This window comes from Cyrtonyx montezumae, unplaced genomic scaffold (genome assembly GCF_038088225.1).
Source record: "Cyrtonyx montezumae isolate F1298 unplaced genomic scaffold, pur_monq_1.0 scaffold_8, whole genome shotgun sequence".
Taxonomy (NCBI): Eukaryota; Metazoa; Chordata; class Aves; order Galliformes; family Odontophoridae; genus Cyrtonyx; species Cyrtonyx montezumae.
The window spans coordinates 65,985,753-66,007,902 of record NW_027072089.1 but is presented as its reverse complement, the minus strand read 5'-3'; the positions used below and the strand labels follow the sequence as shown (position 1 = coordinate 66,007,902).

General features: G+C 44.5%; 1 protein-coding gene across 1 annotated transcript; it reads right to left on the bottom strand.

Moving 5' to 3' along the window:
* Positions 1-4,089: 4,089 nt before the first annotated feature.
* Positions 4,090-20,590, bottom strand: UBE2QL1 (ubiquitin conjugating enzyme E2 QL1). The gene is made up of 2 exons (XM_065753603.1): positions 19,646-20,590; positions 4,090-5,622 (listed from the first exon to the last, which is right to left on the bottom strand). Exons 1-2 carry the CDS (start codon positions 20,444-20,446, stop codon positions 5,491-5,493), a joined length of 933 nt encoding a protein of 310 aa, XP_065609675.1. The 5' UTR covers positions 20,447-20,590; the 3' UTR covers positions 4,090-5,490.
* Between the last annotated feature and the right edge of the window lie 1,560 nt (positions 20,591-22,150).

Here is a 22,150-nt window from a genome sequence, read left to right as displayed (position 1 = left end):
TATTTAGCAGCATGAACAAAAGGAACTGTTATAAATAAACAAATAACACTACGCAGTTTCATGGCTGTTATCTTGACATTCTGTTCTGAAGTCAATCAAACTGAAAGACAAAGCAATCAGGGAAAAGACCAACTCAAACATCCAAATTGCAGTTTCTATTTTTGCGTGTTAACTACCGTCATCACCGATTTGTCCAAGATGCTAGTGTGAGGAAGCTGTCGGGGGAATTTGACAGGTGTCAGCACGGCATTTGCATGCTTCTAGAATTAAAGGCAGGTTGTAAACGTCAATCGACATGACTTGTTTTAAGGTTCCCTTGGCATATTAGTAAAATTCTGAAGGAATTTAAAGAGAGGCAGAATTTGCAAAGTAGAGCAATTTAGGTTTAAGGGAATGTAATGAAATAGCAATACAGCAGGGTTTTTAGGGAGGCAAGCTCTGCCTTTCTAACTTCTTGCAGTGTCCTACTGGCTGCTCTCATGGCAGTCCCTCACCTCTAGCCTTTCACGTACAAAATGAAACCGCCTCTCTGGTGCAGTTGTGCTGATAATAGCAGCTGACTCACTTTCAACCTATTTGTCCTCAGACCTACTTTGACAGCCACTTTATTCTTCAGAGCAAGCAGAGCAAAACTCTAAAATGTGCCACTAATCTGCACAAAAAACCTCCAGTGCAAATTTAGTAACCCATCTGCTCTGCAGAGCAGAACCCAGGTCAGGAGTGCACTGAACACTTCAACTCAATCCAACTAATACACATGCTTGTGAAGTATTTGCAAGATTGGCAAATGGATACGAAGCAGGATGCACACCGCCTGGATAAGCTCCGAGGCCTGCTCGCTCAGACAGAAAGGTGGAGAAGATCCACACCCAGGAGTTTTTCTTCAGCATCTCTACCAGCTGTCATCTTCTGAAATGTGCTGTGTGTAGCAGAAACCATCTAATATAGGTTGGTGCTTGTCAGGCTGATGGGGGAACAGAAAACTGGAAAATTCCATCTTCCCGGCAGGTTGGCCGGCTTAATTCTGCTAGTGTAATTCATTGTACGCTGTGAGAGGGATCTTCCTTCACCAGCTTTCACCTCCTGTGTGGAAGAGTCAGACCTTTCATACTGATTATGCAAACGCTTCCCAGTGTCACAGACAGCTAGGCCTTCAGGTCCCTAAGCATGCGTCACACCTGCCCACGTATCACTAAAAAGTAAATCCTCAGAACACCCACAAAGCTCCACACCCCAGCATTGGGCTGGAAGACAGCCATCCTCTAAAACCACCCCCTACAAGAAAAATGTGTTCATATTCAGCCATCTCATTGGAGTTTTCTAAAACCATGTAAGTATTACACAGTCATATCACCTGGACTTACCATACTAGACAGTCTTTGTCCCAACTATGATATTTGTACAAGAATGTCTATTTTAAGATCTTATTTATTGCTTTGGACAAAAAGAATGAAGTGAGATCCTTTTTTATATGATAGTCAGAGCTTCAAATAAACACTCCCTACCTATTATCTTTCTTTGGACTTGGAACTTAAGTGCAGGCTGGAATGAAGGAGAAACTGCCTTTGGGAGAGAAAATAAGCAAGTTCAAGAGGCCTTTGAGTGCAGTGGTTTTGATTTTAGAGCTCTCAGGACGAATTCCTAATGCGCACCATGTTCCCACATAAATCGCTGGCTCTTTTCTTTGTGGAAATCCTTCAGCGTTTAGATGTTCAGAGCCAACTTCCTCCCTTTACCATAAGCTTTCTTCATCCCATGCCTGCATTCAGCTGAGTAGCTTTTCCAGACTTAAAGAAGGTCTTCCAAAAGGACACATTCTAAAATAGACAGGAAGCAATTTCCTAATGTCATTTCGCACCTCCCGAGATGCTACTTTCAAATTAATCATCTGTTCTGGGGGCAGCAGATGGAAAACAGTATTCCTGATTAAATGGGTCTAATGAGAACTGAAGGACCTGTGTTGACTGTTGATTTCACAAGAAGCCCTGAGGAGTATTTGGACTGGGTAAAGTGGGAATATTGACATTTACTGTAAGCAAAAGAAGCACTGCTATTCTTGACTACTGAGAAACTTCGATAAAGTAGAAGACTGGCAATCTATTTTGATTTTGGCCTCCCCAAGGTGAGGATCTGGAATGACACTTGATCTGTTTTTCAGCCATGAAAGTGAGCTGGTGGCCTGATTCAAGTTTCACACCACAGCTCCAAAACTTGTCATCCTTCTCAGTTGCCAGGAGGAGGATAAAGTGAGGAGTAAGCAGGCATCGCTTTCTAGGATGGAAACAGAAAGGAGATTACAGGATCTTTTCCATTGAAGCTCCCACAACATAAAGCACCTGAAGTAGCTCTGCAGTGAACTCCTAAAGTAGTTCCTATCTAAGCTAGCTGGTCCTATATAAATGTCTGTCCAACACCCCTGCCTGGTGCCTCCTCCTGCTACCATGCTGTGCTTTCCTCCCTCGATTCCTCATTTTATTACCTTTTGTGACTGTGCTGCTTCGGTGTTTCAGCTGTCAGATTATGTTCTCCCCACTTCATGTTTCTCTCTGCAAGACCTTGCTCCTTTCCTTTCTTGATTTTCTCAAAAAAAATTTTTTTGGCTTGCTGGGTGCAGAAAAACTAGAACCTATTCTTCAGCAGTAGCACTGAGACATAAACCAGGCAAGAACCACTTAGTAACTTCCCCTAAAATAGCTCAACCCTCTTTCCAAATCTCTTAATTACCTACATTTCTAGCAATCTGCCTTCCTCCGCGGTCAGCAGCATAATGCTTCTGTGCTCCCTGCTGTTCCCTTCCCCCTGCACTTCCCCTAGCACAAGTTGCTCCTGCTGTAAGCTGCCTCTTCAATAGGAACATTTTTATTTTTGGTGCAGCAGGAACTTCATCCTGCCCTAGTTCGCTCAGTGCTCTTTGCTTCTTTCTTCCTCGGACTATTTGTTGCTGTAGCTTATCACCAGCGCCCTGCTCCCCTTCTGCCACAGCTTCAAAGCACTCCAGATTTTGATTTGCCCCTCCTGCAGCTCCGAGACTCAGAGCGATACAAAGAACCTCCTACGGCCAGAAAGCAACCCTGATTTTTAGCAACGATGTTTGCTCTCACTATTTTAAGCACATTTAAGAAGATACATAATAAGTAGGTTTGAGGGAAGCGGCAGCGATCCACCCACTGCCTTCCTTTCAGCTAACCCTTTAATTAAATATTAAAGATACGGTTCTCAGGAAAATTTAGAATAACTCACTGGCAGAAAAAATGAGACAGGTTGAAACACAGCAGAGAAAGAAATATCCCCCCCCCCAAGACTTCACCACACCTTCATGCTCCTTTTAACAGTATTTTAGCATCCTGAAGAGGCAAGAGCTTTTCAGAAGGGAAATAAACGTTCCCAGCTTTCCCGTGATAGATCTCTCTATACATTTTCAGGAACTCCCACTAGGGACTGCAAATTATACGATGCCTAACTAAACATACTCGTTTCCTCTTTCCTAGCAGAGAGCAAAAGAAGCGTTCATAAAAATGGATAACTAAATTCCTCTAAATGTTATTCCTCCCTCAAAGGACACATTCTGCAGCTGGATGCACAGAAGCAACACAGTTTGAGAGGGAAAGCCTATATACACTGAATTACAGCATTGTCTCTTGAGTATAAAACAGGACAAGATAAATCACAGCAAGATCTGTGTAGGTTTATGGTAAAAAGCATTTCCAGTTATAACTGAGATAAGGCACACCATGTGGGTGTCACAAACGGTCAGAGGAGAAAGAAGAGGCAAAAAGGGAAAAGTGTGAGAAACCAGCGATGTTCACAAGACTGCATGGCTCTGACCTGCAGAGCCATTTTGGTGAAAGCTCTGATTGTTTCCCTCTTCATGTAGCTGACAAACAGCCCTGCTTGCAAAGCGGATGAACTAAGCAGTGGTTTTGCACCAGTACCGCATGAGTACCTATTTGCTTGCCTACTTCTTAATTCGTGCTCTTGTTCCTTCATTCTTCATCACTCTTTGGTCTTCTCTGTTGCGTGCAGTCTTGCATCAAAGCCCCGGAACTCTCTGCACGGTCTCCACTGCTGCTGTAACACACCAGACCCCATCAACCACTTCTACTTGGCCCTGTGTTAGACGTGCAAAGGAAAGCATTTTCAAGCACGCACTTCATCCCCCTCCAAATTAGATTCTTACAAATGATGCTGTCCTGCTTTCAATTAAAATATCACCATCATATGATTTCACAGTAGGAAATCTATTATTTTGAATACAAAGGTTGGCCAAAATGATTCAATTCTTGAGGCAACAAAAATGATAGCGGTGATTTTATTCAGCATGTGTCCAATACCATTTTCCATTCGGAATCCACATTTTTAATGCTTTTTTTATACCATTCCAAACATTACCTTCAGTTCTTATGGAGTCCCTTAAGAAAGTTTTTCCGTTTGTTTACCAGAAAACTTAAAACCTTAATGATTAAATAATAGGACATTTATATACATCAGTGGGTTTTCTCAGGTACTGGGCTTTAAGTACATACAATGTCTATTGAGTAAAAAGAAAAATCCAGTCATGCAAATCATCTTACAAACCATGTTTCATTTGCTTCAAATTTTTTTGTTCTCTGTTACTGGCATATCATTTTAAAATTAAGCAGACAATTTAAGGTTGCTTTGTCCATTTCCACTTGTTTGTTTTGCCGTTCTGAAGAACTGAGGGGCCACATGCGACTGCAGAAGGTTCTGGCATGGTAATTATGCTTCTGCTACCACCAACCACTCCGAGCCCTGGTGTGGATGTGTTTAAAAAATAAAAAAAAACACCTAACCTTCAGCTAACTGCACTGCTTTATTTCTGAACAGCACATCACAGTATCAGCATAGATAGCACATTGTAACCGGTTGGGTGATTCCACTTAATAATTTGTCAACACTAGGACCTTTCAGCATTTTAATTCCTGTTTCGTTTATGAATTAAAGGTCATATATAGAGCACAAATGAGGTCTAAATTTAGTCACAGCAGACCACAGTTCCACGTAAAGACAAATCTTCAAGTTATGTTGACCTGCTAGGAGACAAAGATAAACAGCACAGCAAACATGTACCTGCAATGCACTGCTTCCCTATTAAATATTAACTGTTTCATTTACATTTAAATGAACTGAGCAGTAATGGATAGACTTTCCAGTACTGCTGTTTGGTGCTGCTGTCATGGAAAGAAGCTGAAGACAATGTGGGCTGTATGGGGGCAAATGATGCAATCTCAACATCCGCTCAAGTGACTTCAATGACGAGCATTCTCCAGTCTTGAAACATAATCCTAAACAGCATCTTTTTTTTTTCCTCTCCCTCTGTAAACACATCTGTTCATAAATAACTTAGATGTCTCCTTGACATTCATGGTATGTAACTGAAGCTGAAGTAGAAAAGGATGGGCGGTGTACAGCACTGAGGAGATGTCACAGTACTTTTGTTCAGCATTTTTTGTTAAGTGCGGGTTGCTAACATCAGCCATCAGAGACGGGTGGAGTGACCCACCCATATTTTTCATGGGTCTTCACCAAACTCTTAAATGTTGCTTCAGCTTCCTTTCGACTGAACGACTTTTTTGATTTGCCAGCTTTTCTGCAGATACGGCCCTGCACCGAACAAAAGAGAAAACCTTCATTAACCACGTGAAAACATGCAGATGGAAACCATAGCTTAAGTTTTCAACACCTCCAGGCATTGGGCGCTCGTTTGCAGATACCAGAAAGCACAGTTCCCAAACTGGGGCAGGCAAATATGCTATTAGAGTTCATTAAACATTACAATACAGTAATGGGGAAAAAAAGAAAAAGAAAAAAGACCTCTGCAAGGCTTTTCTCCCCAGTGAGCCCCTGTGCTGGCACACTGCAGCTCCAGGCTCACTGCTCTTGTTGCCGCACGGGGACTGTGCAAATGAAGGCAGGAATGCTTGCTCCACAGCACTCAGTGTGCCAACCCTCTGTGCAGTCCAAGGGCAGCCCTAAGCAGGCACTCCTTGTGATGTGCAGCCCCAGGCCCTGCTGCTGCACGGGAAGGGCTTCCAGGTCCCCTCCTGTGCCTCAGGAACCAGCACATTGCTTGAGGAGACAGACATTTCTGAGCAATTGTTATGCCATGCTCGTAAAGCGATCTGAGAGAGTCTGAGACTACGGGGCAGCCAATGACTGGAAAAAAACACCATGAAAGCAACACATTTCTGCTTCCTCCATCTCAGTGCTACCTGTACTCAACCCACCACACTCTGCTGCTAACACAGAACATCACTACAAAATACGTCTTTCCTGTGAAACACACTTCCATTTGTCTTCTCCTCTGACCTGTCAGAAACAAACAGCCCTGGGATTTCTTGCAGGCAGGAGCACCTGCTTGCTTCCAACCTACAAGAAAAAGAAATCTCATTTACATACTACTGGCTCATGATGAGTTGGCTTGATAATAGCTGAATACATATGCATCTAAACATACTGCACTTGTATTACTTTGCAATTAAACATTACCCCTAAATGCACACTGATATGTAATTTCAAATCCTTGCGTGGCAACACAGACATTTAATGCGTTATTAATAGCCCACCTTATTTTGCACATTCGTCTGTGTCAATTACGAAGCAGCAGAAGAAAGAAATACAGCTATAGATTTATTCCATTCTACCGCACTAACACTCTTTAAAGCATTTATGCCTACTGGATTTGTCACAAAATAAATGTTGGAGAAATTGCATTTGATTTTAATAAACTTGTCAGACTGCACTTCTTTTTCCCCCATGAGCAAACACCTTAAGATCCAAGTTTGCACGTTCTTATCTTTTTGTACTCTTTTGCTCAGAAGGATGCTGTGGGTTGGGGGGGGGGCTTCCTGTGTTTTGCTGTCAATTTGGAATTTGAAATGAAAAATCAGTCTTAATCACATGCAATGATTATTACAGAGAGAATGATTAGCTGCGAGGAGAATGAGAAAAAAAATGAGGAAAAGAGAAAACAACAAACTCTCATCCTCAGAGTCCCACTAAATGAGTAAGACTCCTCTGCAGAGTCACCTCATTCTAGAAAGCTGTCAAAATACTGCGGAAATACCATTTTGTTCAGCACCACTATTGTTCTAACAAAACGATGGATGCAAGGCATTAAAAAAAGCTGTTTTTTATTCCTTTCCTTATAAGCTGTTTTCCTGCATGTTTTGACTTCTCTTCCAGAAACCGTCAGATTTGGAACTTCTTTCCACTCTTGATCTATACTCACTCAGTTTTCTCACCTACAGCTATTTTATCTTTTGATGCTTTTCTTCCTATTCCCCATTTATAAATTGGTGGTATATTTTCCTCTTCAAAAACCTGCTAGATTAAACAGCAAGAGAACTTCCCTATCCACACGCTAATCAATTAAATAAAATGAGGTAACATTTTCAAAGTCTCACAAGGAAGGGCTACTTCTGATATTGCTCCTCCCTGAAGAATTCCTGCTCCTCTTGGGTGCTGCACACACAATGCATTCCCATCGACTTATTAAATTCCATATGCTGCAGTAGCTACAAAACATATTTTGTATTTTTTTTCCCTAGTCCAAGCTTCCGTTGGAAGCACGCTTTGAGAAATACAGGAAAAGTTAAAATGTAAATTGCAACAGAAGATGGAATCAGCAAGGGAATTTATGTCTTCAAAATGTCAACCATTAAATACTTCTGAATGCAAATATAAACCTGTCTCAGTACTTTGTTTATAGATTAGACACTCACCATATCATCTTACACTCAAGAATTTTATAATTTTAAGCTTTTATACCTTTCTGAATTGCTTGCATAGCACCTACTACGGTAGGATTTGTGTCTTCCTCAGTTTTAAGTAACTTTTAATACTAATCTGTACCTAGAAATAGGATCTTGGCATTCAAAACAGCTACCACTCATATTCAGTGTCAACTGAATATTGTCTTGAAAAAAGAAAGAACTTTCTGGTGTTAGAATAACGCAGCGAGCACCATGCCACCTAAAATGTCACTGCAGCTGCAACAGAAAAAATGAGCACTGTTCCATGAATTTCTTCTCATGCTTCTTTTTAATGTAATAAATCAGTAAAGCCATTTCTAAAACACAATCACGTATCGCATGCAGGTTCAATGTAAACTGTGCCATCAAAGGCCACCTAATTGTACTGGATGCAGTCTACTCATTTCCATGTATTTATACAGCAAATTCGGTCACCACTGTTTCTTATTAACCAACACCTGCCAGGTGTTTATAATTTGTTTAAATTTTAACCTTGTGGTTTGAAAGTCTCCATTCCTGGTACCTCAAGTAAATCTGAGAAAGAAAAAAGGGTGGAACATCAGTCAAAATAATCCAGGGGATTTTTAGTTGACACTAGCGTGGTATCTACCATGGTAAGGACTTCTAGCTTTTTGCTATTCCCACAAAACTCTTTCCAATTTTAACTAAAAATGGCATTTTAAGAGGCACTGTTACCAGCTCTGACTACTGCTTGTTTTCCGACATGCAATCATTTTAATTCTGGTCAGGAGACTGTGAGCTGCTGCATATTGTAAATATGAAAAAGATGGTAAATACAGTATGCAAATACAGTATTGGCCATAGCTCAACTGCACACAACTGCAGTTCGGCTGATTTCCAAACTACACGCGTCACTCTTGCCATGGCAAGGTGCACAGATCGTCTGCATCGCTGATGTTTTGAGGTGTCTGGCACCCAATCAAGAAAACGTATCAAACCGATAGCTGAAGAAGATCAGCACATTCCACACAAGATTTAAAACAGAGAAAATCCAAGAAAACCTTTCATAAAGCTATTAATGTCAACTTTAGCTATGAGAAGCCGCACCAGGAGCTGATTTAAGTACTTGCAATACTTTCAGACACTCACAGTGAGCTTTACATAAAGGAATAACTGAAAACCTAATTAAAATAAAGAGTTGAAGAGAACATTTCAGATTTTGCCATCTGCTGTAACTTCATGTACTTACCAAGATGCAATTTTAACAAGCTAGAAACATGAAAGGTGAAAGTAATGACGCAGCATGGTTTACACAACCATGCTGAAACGCAGGAGGGCATGTGCTGCACTGAGACTTCTCATGAATCTGGGCTCCTGCTGTGCCTGGCTTTCAGTGTCACTCTTTGCCAAACTCATGAGCTGGACTAAAAAATAAAACAGGTCAGGATCTAGTCGAGAACCCTGGTAACTGGCAGGTGCTGCAGGTGATCTTTTCAAGACCCTGGACATATCGTGTATCGATCCGTATTCAGCAAAAGAACACAGATAAGCCTCATGTATGGTCTGGCACACAGATTTGCAAAGTGCTGTGGGGAAATCTTGGAGCTTTCCTACTTCTCAGTGATGCCACAGTAGAACCACACTCTCCTCAACCATCAGCACATCCTCTCCTTGAGAACATGGCGTGACAGTGACGCACATCCTCAGCAATATTAAAGTCAAATACCTCTTTGAAGTCTCTTGGCACCGTTATCAGGAACGTGCCATATCTTTTCTAATCCAACAGCATCATGTCATGAAGTGGTCTGCAGACAGATTTAAGCCCTGTACAGAGATACAAAATGTGAAGCCTGAAGCTCTTCAGCTTGGAATCCAACTCCAACCATCTATCTGCCCACATCTAGACTATATGCCATGAAAAATAGTGCTGACATTTATTCTGTTATTTCCAGTCCCAGGATGGCCTCAAGGGAATTTTTTTGGCAGCGATGAAGGGATTTCTCTCTCTCATCAAACCAATTAGAGTAGCTCCCAGACTGAAACTCAATAGCTCTGGTGCAGCACACAGAGTAAGGTGCTCTTCCACCTTGTATCACTTTCAGCATTATCTGACTACAGATGGGGAACTGGCCTCTCACACGGCCAGCCAGACACTGACATGCTAGCTGGGAGGGATCTCTGGAGGTTTCCAGGCCCAACCGGCACATGGAGCTGAACCACCAACACAGTGCCGGCCCACAGCACTGCACAGCCATTTTCTGAATCCTTCATGGACAGAGGTCGCACTCAGTCTTACTGCAGTGAACGTCCCCCCATGTACTGGGCCTCAACTTTTCAGAGACTGGTTATAAGTAGACACCAGTCCTTACATAACCAAGGTGATTCTGAAAACAGCCTTAATACCTGCAGTACACACCCTTGACGTACCAAAGCAAACCCTTCAGAGATGCACAGGCTTTTTCTTTTTTTTTTTTTTTTTGTTGCTTGTTAACAAGTATTATTACAAACAGCACACATCTAACACACTCAAGAAGCTGAGAGGCCTTTGAGTTGTTAGCGCTAGCCTTAACGGAAACCCCTGGTCCTGCATTCCTTTTATTAATCCTTGGTACGCAAACAACTTAAGACTGGTCTTCCAAGGAAGCCATACCTGTTTTCTGCACACAAAACTAAATGTGGTCCACGTGTTTGAGTCAGGACAAGGCTGCATGCCCAAAATTTCATTTTCTCCCTTTATCTCTTCAATAGCTGTGCCATACCACAGCTTTCCATGCCAAGAAAGAAACAGTCTGCAGTGAATCATTTCTAGGTAAACAGTGAGAGAGGAAAAAAATGCAGAGGTTTAGGCCTCAAAAGGCTGTAGCAAGTCACTGTGCTACACATGGCACCCACTGTGACCCCTCAAAAAGACAGGAAGGATGTGCCCACATTGTCTCTACAGCTGACTCTAGAGGTTCTTCAGAGAGCTGGAGCACAGTGTGAGGCTCCGATACATAACATGTTCCACTCAGGTGACTGTGACTAATGGCCTCGGGCCTCAACTGTGGAAAGCCACGTACTGTGCAAATACAGCCAAATCTGTTCAGATAAGCGGTGGAGGAATCCAACAGTTAGGACTGACTGAACCAGTCCTGTTCTAGAATATTTCAATTTCAACAAGTTTCCAGAGGAAAGCATTTCTACCAGCTTTAGAGAAGCATTCAAAAGCAAAGCAATACTAAAGTGGGCTACTGTCATGCTCTTAGGGCAATGTGTCATATCAATGTTAAGAGCACAATACACACACTTCCTCCTCTTGATGACACGGTTTGAATTTCTTTTCCCTTCACATACTGAAGGAGTACAATTGATCAGCTCTCAGAAAATGCATCAACTTATACTGCCCTACAGATAAGTATCACTTATAGCTAAAACAAAGCAGTATAGCAAATGATGCAAATAATGTTGCAGTGTAAATGAATTAAAAGTGTGATGTTTCCTCACAAATGAGTAATTTCTGAAGCATTTTTTCCTTGTCTTTTTTTTTTTTTTTTTAATTTCCTCTTTAAGGATTATCCATACAAAGGAGTGGAAACTCAGCAAGTTCCAGCTTTAAAGCATCCTATAAATTGCTCCTTTTGGGAACGTGCCTTTTTTGTCTAGAAATCTGAGTTCCAACTGGGCAATTATTAACACTCTCTTGTTTGGTTCAAGCAGCTTTTAATCAATACAAACACCTACAGCCCCAATCCCTAACTGCTACAGGGTACCATGCTGCTCCTCTCTGCCTTTCCCTAAGGCCAGCAGTCAGCAGCGTGGCTTCAGCACAGCTGAAGATTAAGGAATTCTGTGCATTTAAAGAGTCAGACAAACATTGCTACTGCAAAAGAACAAGAAAATCTTGTCAGCCAACCTCATCCTGAAACTTGCCTCCAGCTCCAGAGCTACAACATGAGTTAGATAAGAGGAAGGTGGGCTTCCATCACATGACAGCTATGCCATCACATAGCACCTGCTAGACCACATGCAGAAGGGTCATTTTCTGTGTCAGTTTTCTGCCAAGCTCCCTGGCGTACCTCTCTCCATGCTATCCCTGCACAGTTACCGACAGTGAATGCTTAGTCCAGGTCAAAAAGCCAGGAGCATGACAACCCTCTCTGCACTAGCCCACAGGACCTCCACATCACCAAACTGATGTCACTGAGGTCAAATACTGCCACGGCCGTGAAGCAAAGTACCTCAAAACAAAGCAACGCAAAGCATCCTTTTTGACAGGTGCAAAAGACAAAGGAGCCACAGCCCAGATTGCAATGTCTATCTCCATGTTTTGCAACATACACCATAGCAATAGAAACAGAACAAACGAAAGTAAAAAGCAGACTACCTCTGGGAACATTTAAGTGATGTAAGATCAAATTGGGTAGGACTAGTGTCACAAGCCGGTGCGCTTGTTCCTTTATCTCCTGACTATGATACATTTCATATTGATGCACACAGACATCTCAGTCAGAACCCCCGTTTCCAAGTGCTTTAAGCACGTATCCTCAAAGCACCTTTGGAAAAAGGATTATCTGTACTTCATGGTCAGGAGAGAAGACTTGAGGAGACACGAAGCTTGCCCATGGCTGCACGTGAAGTCAGCAGCAAAACCCAGATGCAAGATTTGAATCTCCACTCTTCAAATTAAACGCTCTAACAAGGAAATTGAAATTATTAACTAAAGACTAATTTTCCTCCCACATAACTATTATACACTTCAATTGAGTATACTTTATAGAAATACTTAATTTTGTCAAAATTATAGGAAACCTGACATTTAGAGAACCTCACTGACAATCTGACAAAATTAACTAACATTTTCTTTTTCTTTGAATTTTTTTTTTTTTTTTTTTTTGTAAGGGCATATACTCAGGAAACAAGTCCTAAACTTTTTACTGCAAGTGGGGGGTTGTTACCATTCATAACACAAACCTAGAAACAGGAAAAACACCTAGTCATTCTACAGCTCATAAAACTTAAGTATGAGAAACATCTGAGCTCTGGGCCATTTCATAACGCAGGCTTACTGTTCCTCCCTCAGGTTCACTTACACTTATTTTTGCATGCAAATCTGATTTTTAACTTTACCACGGAGTCACTGCAGAAATCCCAGGGCTTCTGAAGACCCATGGAAAAGAGGATGGAATTGATGAGGAGCTTCAATTTTATCAACATGTACAGAATCATGAGGCAAATGAGAAGACAGTTTCCAAGGACAGACTCTGCATGAACTGGAGGAAGGCATATGGCACACACCTGTCACGCACAGCTGAGTGCAGGCATGCTTGATGCACCTATCTTCAGACTGGTGTTTAACAGGAATGGGCAAAACTAGACTGGCTTCTCTTCTCGATCACATTTCAGAACAGGAAGCACGTGTGTATCTTAAGTATGGCGCCCACTTGCCTGCTTTGTGCACATCAGTACAGAGTACATTTATTTTCATCAGTGCATACCTACGTTTCTCCTCAGCTTATTCACCATACCACGCAGCCAGTCCTGCAACTTCCCAAACACATCTGATTACCACTGGTTTTGCGGAGAGTTAAAACTGGCCAGGAGAAGTGTTCAGCACTGAGCAGAAATGACTTCACAGCGTGTGGATGAACCATGTGTCAGGCAGGGCAGCCCCGAGCTACACTCTCTTCATAGCACGACAGAAAACTGGCATCCAATTTACAAATCAGACAACTGGATCCTGCACATATTAAATTTAACATTTATTTTGAGCCATTCAGACAGGATAATCACCGCAGCCTCTGAAGTTCTCCCTGTTAAACTGCAGAGTGATTGCACCTGGCAATCCTCACATCCCCCCAGGTGCCTAACATCAGCATTACCTTTTTTGACAATTGCAGAAGATAATTTGTAAACGGGACAACAAATGTGAAGGACTGAATATGTCAAGGAAAGAGATATTCACTGTCTCTCATCAGTGCAAAAGAGCTCAGGTGGGAAAAAGAAACACAGCTTGTATTAAGTTACTTAACCAGTATCCCACTTTGTGTCTGCAGATTCTCGCTGGGGATCACGCCTAGCAGTAAGGCATCCACCATACGAGGACCAGAATTATTGCAGAGTTACAAATCTTCAGTCTGGAAGTCTCTGGTCATGCAAGGAAATCCCTGGGCACTGTGCAGATGCTAGGAAATCAGCCCATTTTCAAGGCTAGCCTGAAAAATAAAACAAAAAAAAAAATCTTCCACACAGCAGAAAGTAGGTTGCTTTGGTTACTCCTCTGTGAGAACACCATGTCACCCCTTAGGGACTAGGCTTTCTGCATTTGAAAAAACACAATTCTCCCACAAAGTATTTGACAGAACACGCAAACGTTACAGCTCACTCTACTTGAACACTTTCTCTTAAGAAAACAAAGACTCCTTTTACAGCTTAAGGAAAAATTTTGCTCTCCCAAGCAATTCTGTTCAATTCTGTTACGAACCAAAGCATCAATTCTTTTAAGTTTTGATCAAGAAGATCATCCAAGTACTGCAAGGAAGAAACAGTTCCACCTGCCATAAAAGCATTTTCTAAAATGGGCTGTTTGTTTCAATTTAGTGACTTTTCTTATTTGGTGACTATTAAACACTGAGAATGATACCTAAGCGTATTTTAAAATCTCTAAACGTTTTCTTTCCTGTGCTCTGAAAGGGTAAAATGGAGATTATGTACCCTCTGCTTTTTAGAGGAATTAAAGCTGCCTCCTACTTCAGCGAGTTAGAATCCTTGTGTCTTCATTCCTCTCAGTAGAATACATTTGCATAATAATAGAGTCTATAGTCAGAACAGCAATATATCAGAGTACACATGAACAATGTTTTTTCCAGCCCATTCATCATTCCCAGCACCTCAACGTGGCAAATATATATGCCCCCTCTTAAATTTCAGCTTGAAAATGAGGGATTTCTCAATTGCAATAAAAGAGAAATCTTCCAAGGCCAAAACGTCTGATTTTTGTCTCTATAACTAAACAATATTCTTTGTTACCTCTCCAACACAGCATTTACGCCTTTTCACCGGGAACAAACCCCCTAATATATTCTTTGCCTCCTCTGTAATCTCTGTATATTAGTCAATATGTATTCAGTGGCAGTCTTAACCTTGAAGACAACCAGCATTGTTTGCTCAGGCAACAAATCAAAAGCAAAAAGCTACAGTTTTATTTCTAAGGTCCTAATATGGAGATGGCCCCAAATACCTGAGTTCAGATGATTTATTCAAGGCTTCAGTCCTCAAACTGAGTATCTGGAGCAGGAAAGCTCACGGATTTGGAAATAATTTCTGCTATATGTATTTGAAAGACCCAGAGCCTGCTGACCTCCTGGACACCATGCAAGTCTCATCTGCTCTCTCATACTTTTGTTTGAAAGGATAGAGGGAGTAGTTTAGACTATTAGTAACAGCTAAGTTCTGTGTTTGTTTTTTTCACAAAATAAGCCCACTTCTCCTGGTAGAAGCCAGCTGTGATACAGTATTTTTAAAATGGAAGGAGATGAGTTTAATGTTCATGCAAGGCTCATCTGTCTTGAAGCGAAGAGGCTAAACTGAGGTGTTTCTAATGTTACAATGCACAAAAAAAAATTATTGGAATTAAAAATTTGCAACAAGAAATTAAATCTTAATCACAGATTACATTTGGCTTTGATTTAAAACATTATAGAGAGGCTTGCATCAGCAAGAGCACTCACGACTACAGATTCCCCATTCCTATTTCAAGACACTCTGAGAAAATCCCTATGCTCCTTCTGTTTTGTTGCATAGCAGAATGAGGGCCTACTTCCCTCAAAACAAAGAGCTTTTTCCACAAGACTATCTGCAGAACTAGCAGCTACCTGCCAGCTACCTTCAGCTGGTAGACCTGTCCTCTGCCTCCGTGGAGAGAACCAGGGACTCAGAAAAAGGGCAAGGTGGCATCTAACAATCAGTTGCCAGCTTAGGCCCAAACTCCTCAAGGCATCCTATGCAGCTGTACTAGCTGTTCTCAAGGACGAAAAAAACCCAACACAAAATCCCAAAGACAAAGCTGCTACTTAGCCAATGTCAAATCATTTCTCACTGGAGAGAAACAACATGGATTTATTTCATTTTTCCAACTGCCTGCTAACATCATCCAAGGAAACAAGCTGTATCTTTTCCTTCTAAATAGAAGTGCTAGTGTTTGGTTTAGTGCATTAAAAGACTCAAAATGCTCTTCCACTTTTGGACAAAGTCTCGTTTTCCTTTGGGTCCATATCATCTGCTGTATATTCAGGTGCAAGCCCATTCCTGAGCCTGATGCCAGCCTAGGTCACGTCCATCACTCAGTGAGGATCACAACCAGCCTCCCAGCTCCTTCACTGCTCACAAATGACTGGCACTGCTGCTGCTGCCTTCACCCAGCTCCTCACGTTCTTAGTCTTATCATCATAACTATATTGTTATCAGATGCGTTTTTAAACCCCACTCTTTAATTTCATACTTCTGTGAGGCAGCATCATGTGGCAGACCATTCCCAATGCCCAGATGAGCAGACAGACACAGGAGGTCCTGCCAGGCAGGAATGCTGAACGGTTGCCTTCAAGATAACCCAACAATTGGCAGTGTTCACATTACTTTCTTAGCACCAACCCACGTGAGTATTTCCTTGGGTTAGCTCCTAGCCCCACTACGGGCTGATGGGAACCTTGACTCGGTATGAATGGAGTTGAGTGTCTGCCCAAGGGGGGTTGAAGGCAGCGAGCAGTTGACTCAAGACGAAGCTGTCCCCTTGAATCCAAGGCTGCAGTTGAGTTAAGGACAACACCAAGTTTATAAAATAAGATTCTGGATTCCAGACAGATAAACAGTCTTAGGCCTTTGATGTACTGAGAATTCCCCTCAAGATACTGACTAGGGCTGTGTGAATAATTGACTTATTCAGCTGAATAGCTCGACCAACCAACCAACCAAACCCCAACTTGTTTGGCAATTAACATTTTTTTCTCTCCCTAGAAAACAGGAAAAAAAAATAGTTCGGGGTTGGTGAATTGTTTCATTTGAACAGAAATTCTCTCTTTTCTATTAAAATATTTTCTTCCAGACAAAAGCTATCTAAGAAATATGCAATTCAAGGTTTCTAATAGAAAACAAGCATATGGAAAGAAACCCCAAATATTTACTGGGCCAATGGGCGCACCTCTACATCCCATAATGTAAGACATTTCCCAAGCAACGCTACCTGAGGTGTACAGATCCTGCCTGGGGAACCTGGAGAAACACCCACCCCACATGAAAATCCAAACCAGGTTAAAATTCCTGCTTGAGTTTGCGAATTGGGACCTAATGCCTCAAGCAGTGGTCCAGCCACACTGAAGACTTCCTAACTCCTGAATTAGATGCTTCAATTGAGAAACAGCACCACAATTTCTCTCAGTTCTTCTTTTGCTCTGCTAAAAGGTTTGCAACATCCGTAAAAAAAAAATCTGAAGCCGTCAAATATTTTGATTGCCTCAAAGCGTATTTTCAGTGTTAGCTCCGTGAGCTTTTCCATCACTTTGTCAACAAAGAAATTAAATGGTACTGTACATTTAGAGGTCAACAACTTGATAGAGCAAGAGCTACAGTTTTCTCCAAAGAGCTAAAACCCAGCTCAGAACACCAATGCTACAGTTAGTGTTACAAAATGGCACTGGAAAGAAACAGTGAATGAAATCAACCACCTTAGTTTTATCATTCAAACTGTCAAAAGGAAAAATGTATGCTGGTGGAAAGTTCAGCCCTGCCTACTCCCATCTGCGTTGGCATTACAGACACGCACCCTCAGATGTGTCACAGCCCCGACTATTTACGATGACTTCATGCTACATCACCACCTCACGCGTGGGTGACGTTTCTTCTGAAGGTTCCTACGGCCCTGTGCTCCCAGTGGGACCCAGATGGCACAGCTGCCTCTGAGGATGATTGCCCTGGACCTCAGCACGAGCCGGGCTGCACCCAGTGTTAACTACTGCTAATTTTTAATTCACTGATTAAACAATGACCCTGATCGAGGCTGTTGCTGTTTGTTCAGGAAGAGCAACTGCGGGCAGTGAGACTGCCTATGGCGTGACAGTAGTTACCTCAAACCAGCCCTGCAGCTCAGGGGAATACAGCACCCTCTACTCCTGACATCCCTGCAGCTGTATTCTCTTTTTAAAAACTACAGCCCAAAGCATATTACAATAAAAACCAAAACAGGGATCCAGGAGTGCCTGCTGTATTTTGAGCCACATTATGCAATTGAATCAAGATTACATAACCAGAGTGTGATTACAGAAATGTGGCTCCCATTACACAGAGCCTGGCTATAGTTACAGAGCGGCAGCCCATCACAGATTACAGATCTGCACCCGACAAATTGAATTTATTGTTAATATCACCTATTAGCATTCCAGCTTGGAACGCACGCTCTTGAGACTTGGAAACACGCATCTCACAACTGTTTAGCTACTAAGTTGCTAGCAGCCGCTTATTTCACCCTTTTATTTCAACCCCACATGCACTGCCCTTTTCATAATTAACATCTCAAACTTCTGGAAGAATGTTACTGAGACTTTTGTATATTAAACATGCCTACTAACAATGCCCTCATAAACATCCTTCAAAAGCTATTATGACTTAGGGGAAAAGTCTTACGGGATTTAGAGAGAAATACAAGTTCTATAGCTACGTATTTATTAATAATTCAATAATTCAGTGTTGTTCTTAACTGAGTCATTTTATGATGTCAGTGAATCTTAACCATTCAACATTCAATAACGCAGAAATGAGTTCAACTGTTGTGGGGAAAAAAAACAGAGATAATTTAGCACTGTCCTTTTAAATTCTTGTTAAAAATAACAAATAGAATTACTATAATAAGACATGAGTTAATATACTGTGTGACGTAGTAGGGAGTAGCTGAAAACTTTGGTATACCTTAATGGGCTCTGTGCAAATGAAGGCTGCTTTTTTATGTATTTTGTTTTTTCTGAGAGGTATTTTTTATATCCCAAGGTGACCTAGAGCACTTGACCTCTTCAAACGACAGGCAGAGAAAAAGAGAGTCTGATAAAAAAAAAAAAAAAGCACAGTAGGCCCAGATCATACAAAGAAAAAGGAGAAAAAAACCACAAATGAATTCACCGAAAATGCAAATGTTCTGTGTTAAGACAAACCAAGCAGAGGCAAACATGAGTAACACTCTCTTTTCCAAACAAATAGAAAATACGTTATTTGCTGTTCCCCTCACTTCCAAGATATGAAGAAGTTAGACAGCATCCCGCAGTGCCTGACAAGGAGCTGTGCATCGCATGGGGCCCAAGGGCATTCAAGAGGTGAGCAGAATAGCCACCCAACCACAGCCGTGGGTATGCTATGCTGCCTGCTACAGTGACCACAGCAACGGGCTCCACCACCAAGTGTTACCCAGTTATTAAAAACATCTAATAATTACTTCTCTCCCAAGGATAATCTGCAGAAGAAAAAAAAAAAAAAGGAAATAAAACATGTTGATTCAGCTGGGGACAGATGAGAGGGCCGGAGGAACTAGGAGAGGAAAAGGAGCTGCAGAGTCGCCCTGTATCAAGCGCTATGTCTGGGCAGCGGCACTTGAAGCTGGCACAGCTCTGCCACAGCAAAGCCAGGTGCGGGCTCCAAAGGCCACCGCGTAGGACAGCGGCAGACAAAGCCCTGCGCCGGAGGCCGGACTTCAGGCAAGAAGCCAGCCAGTACAGGGCCCGCCGGCGTGGCTGACCAGCTGGCCAAGGGCTCCAGCTCCAAGCCGCAGCGGGTGCCGCGGAGCCCCTCTTGCTTTGGGGCGACCTGCGGCAGAGCCAAGAGGAGGGACGACAGACACGCGGGAGGGCACGGTGGGACACCTGCCCCTCGCCCCTCCGTGCCGCCCCCGAGGCCCCTACCTGCCCCTTGACCAGGCTGGCGGCGAACTGCCTCATGACGGCCTCCACGGTGTATGCGCTGGACCAGCCGCGGGGGGTGAGCAGCTCCATGCAGATGGCCCCGCCGTCCAGCACGTAGCCGTTCTCCAGGCGGGGGCTGAGCACCCTCATGAAGGGCGGCGAGAAGGGGAAGTTGTCGGGGAAGGTGAGGTTGAGTAGGATGTACTCCGTGTTGGTCTCCTTCATGTCCTGCCACAGCACCGAGTCCTTGTCCACCTGGTGCAGCTTCACGTTCCAGTCGAAGAGGCTCTCGTCCACCAGCTCCACCGAGATGAAGCGGTCGCTGAGCCGCGCGATGTCCTGCAGCTCCTTCATCAGCCGCCGGGTCCGCACCTGCGTGCAGTGCTGCTGCCGGCCCGCGGGCGCCAGCGGCCCCGAGCCCGACGCCAGCGGCACCAGCGGCGCCGAGCCCGGCCCGGAGCTGGAGCCGGGCCGCTGCGGGGCCGCCTCCCTACCCGCGCCGGGCTCTCGGGCCGCCTCCCGCGGCTTCTCCCGGCCGCCGCCCGAGCGCTGCGGCGGGGGCTGCTTGGCCGGCTCCGGCGCCTTCTTGGTCTTGCGGCCGCCGGGGCTGCTCTCGCTGCTGCTGCTGCTGCAGCCGCCGCCGGGATGGCCCTGCGGCTGCGGCTTGTTGCTGCCGCTCTTCGGGCCGGCCCTGCCGCGGAGCGAGGAGCCCTGCTGACTGCTGCGGTGGTGGTGCTTGGGGTCCTCCGTGTCCCGGTTGTGCAGCCGGATCAGCCCGATTTTCCGCAGCAGAGTGGCCATGTTGCGCGCGGCCGCGGTGCCTCCTACCGCTATTTTATGGCTATCTCTCTATCTTTATTCTGGAGCACCGGCGGTGGGCGGGGGGGCGGCGCCGCGCGGGCGGGGACCCCTCCGCGCCGCTCGGCTCCGGGCGCAGGGGCGGCAGGCAGGCAGGCAGGGAGGCGGCGGCGGCGCGGGAGGACGTGCGGCCGCCGTTCAAACGCCTCCTCCCCTCGCTAAGGCTGCTGCGAGCGGCATTGCGGCGTGGGGGCTGCTGGCGGGGATATTATGGCCAAGCGACCGTAGCCATCATCCCGTGCAAAAGAGGAAAAAAAAACCAACCAAACAACAACAACAAAAAGAGAGGGAAGCGCAGAGGAGAGCCCCCTCCCCCCGCGCTGCAGACGGCCTCCCCGGCACCTTCGGCTCGCACCCACCCGAGCCAATCCCCGGCGGCCCGGTCCCCGCTCAGCGCCTGGCGCCTCCCCCGGGCGGGGGGGAACCGGCGGAGGCTCCCGGCACCCGGCTGCCCGCTCGCCCGCGGCGGCGCAGCGCGCCCTGGCTCTTTGTTCGGCCGTGCCGCAGCCCCCTCTATGCCGCGCTGCCGGAGCCGGCCCGCCCCGCAGCGCCGCCGCACGGCCGCTCGCTGCCCCGCGGAGCCCCGCGCTGCGGCAGTGCGGCCCGGGGCTGGTGCCCGGCGGCGTGAGCGGGTCAGCGCTGCTGCCGCACCGTTAGACGTGGTACGCTTGTAACGCGACTGAAACGCATCGCTGTGTGTGGATCTGTGGTGCCGATATGTGTGTATACACGCGTAAGCACGCCATGTCACCTGTACGGCGTGCAAAAGTGACACGATTTTATATATACGTGATATGATTTATATATCTGTGGTATTACCCTATGTATAACACACCCGTCAGACATTTTAAGTACACCTGTAGAAACAGATAGATTATCATGGTTCTCAGGTGGCGTAGGTACACGTGTCCATGCAGTTCTCTGTGTGTGCCTGTTCCTGCACTTTTCGTGTGGAACAGGCTGCCCAGACAGGTTGCAGAGTCTTCTGTAGAGATACCCTACACGTCATAGCACTTTTTTCAAGCCAACACATCCCCTTCCCTAGCAGTGCTCTCATCCCTGTTTTCTATGGTTCTGAAGGGTTGCCAGTACTGCTCTTCTGTAAAGAAATCCAGAGGAAAACACCTAGACACCTTGAAAGGTGCAATGAGACACGTTTTCATCAAAAACTGGATAACTGACCTGTTTCCATCAAAATGCTGGGGCCTGCCCACATTTTTGGCCTCAAGTTGAGCCAGAGGAGGTCCAGGTTGGATATTAGGAACAATTTCTGCCAGGCACTGGAGCAGGCTGCCTGGGAAAGTGGCTGTCACCATCCCAGGAAGGGTTCAGAAAACATGTAGATGTGACACTGAGGGATGTAGTTAGTGGGCATGGTGAGTATGGGCTAGACGGTGGTTGGACTAGATGATCTTGGAGGTCTTTTCCAACCTTGATGATTCAGTTTTTCCCCCTTTCTTCTAGCTGTTATTTAACTACTTGCTTTTACCAGCGAGTCCACATTCAGCAGGTGACAATTCACCATCAACAGATGGTATGAAACACAGCTAATGCCTTTGCTTTCAAAGGACAGATCCGTCTGCTAAACCACAAGTTAGAAAATCTTGCTGTTTTTTACATCAAGAAGAAGAATGGCATTGTTAAAGG

What these genes read in the sequence shown, in the direction of transcription:
- UBE2QL1 (XM_065753603.1), bottom strand. Translation starts at nt 20,446, where the DNA reads ATGGCCACTCTGCTGCGGAAAATCGGGCTGATCCGGCTGCACAACCGG. An exon ending in CCAGCCTGGTCAAGGGGCAG is followed by an intron (nt 5,623 to 19,645) that starts GTAGGGGCCTCG and finishes TGTTCGGTGCAG; the next exon opens with GGCCGTATCTGCAGAAAAGC.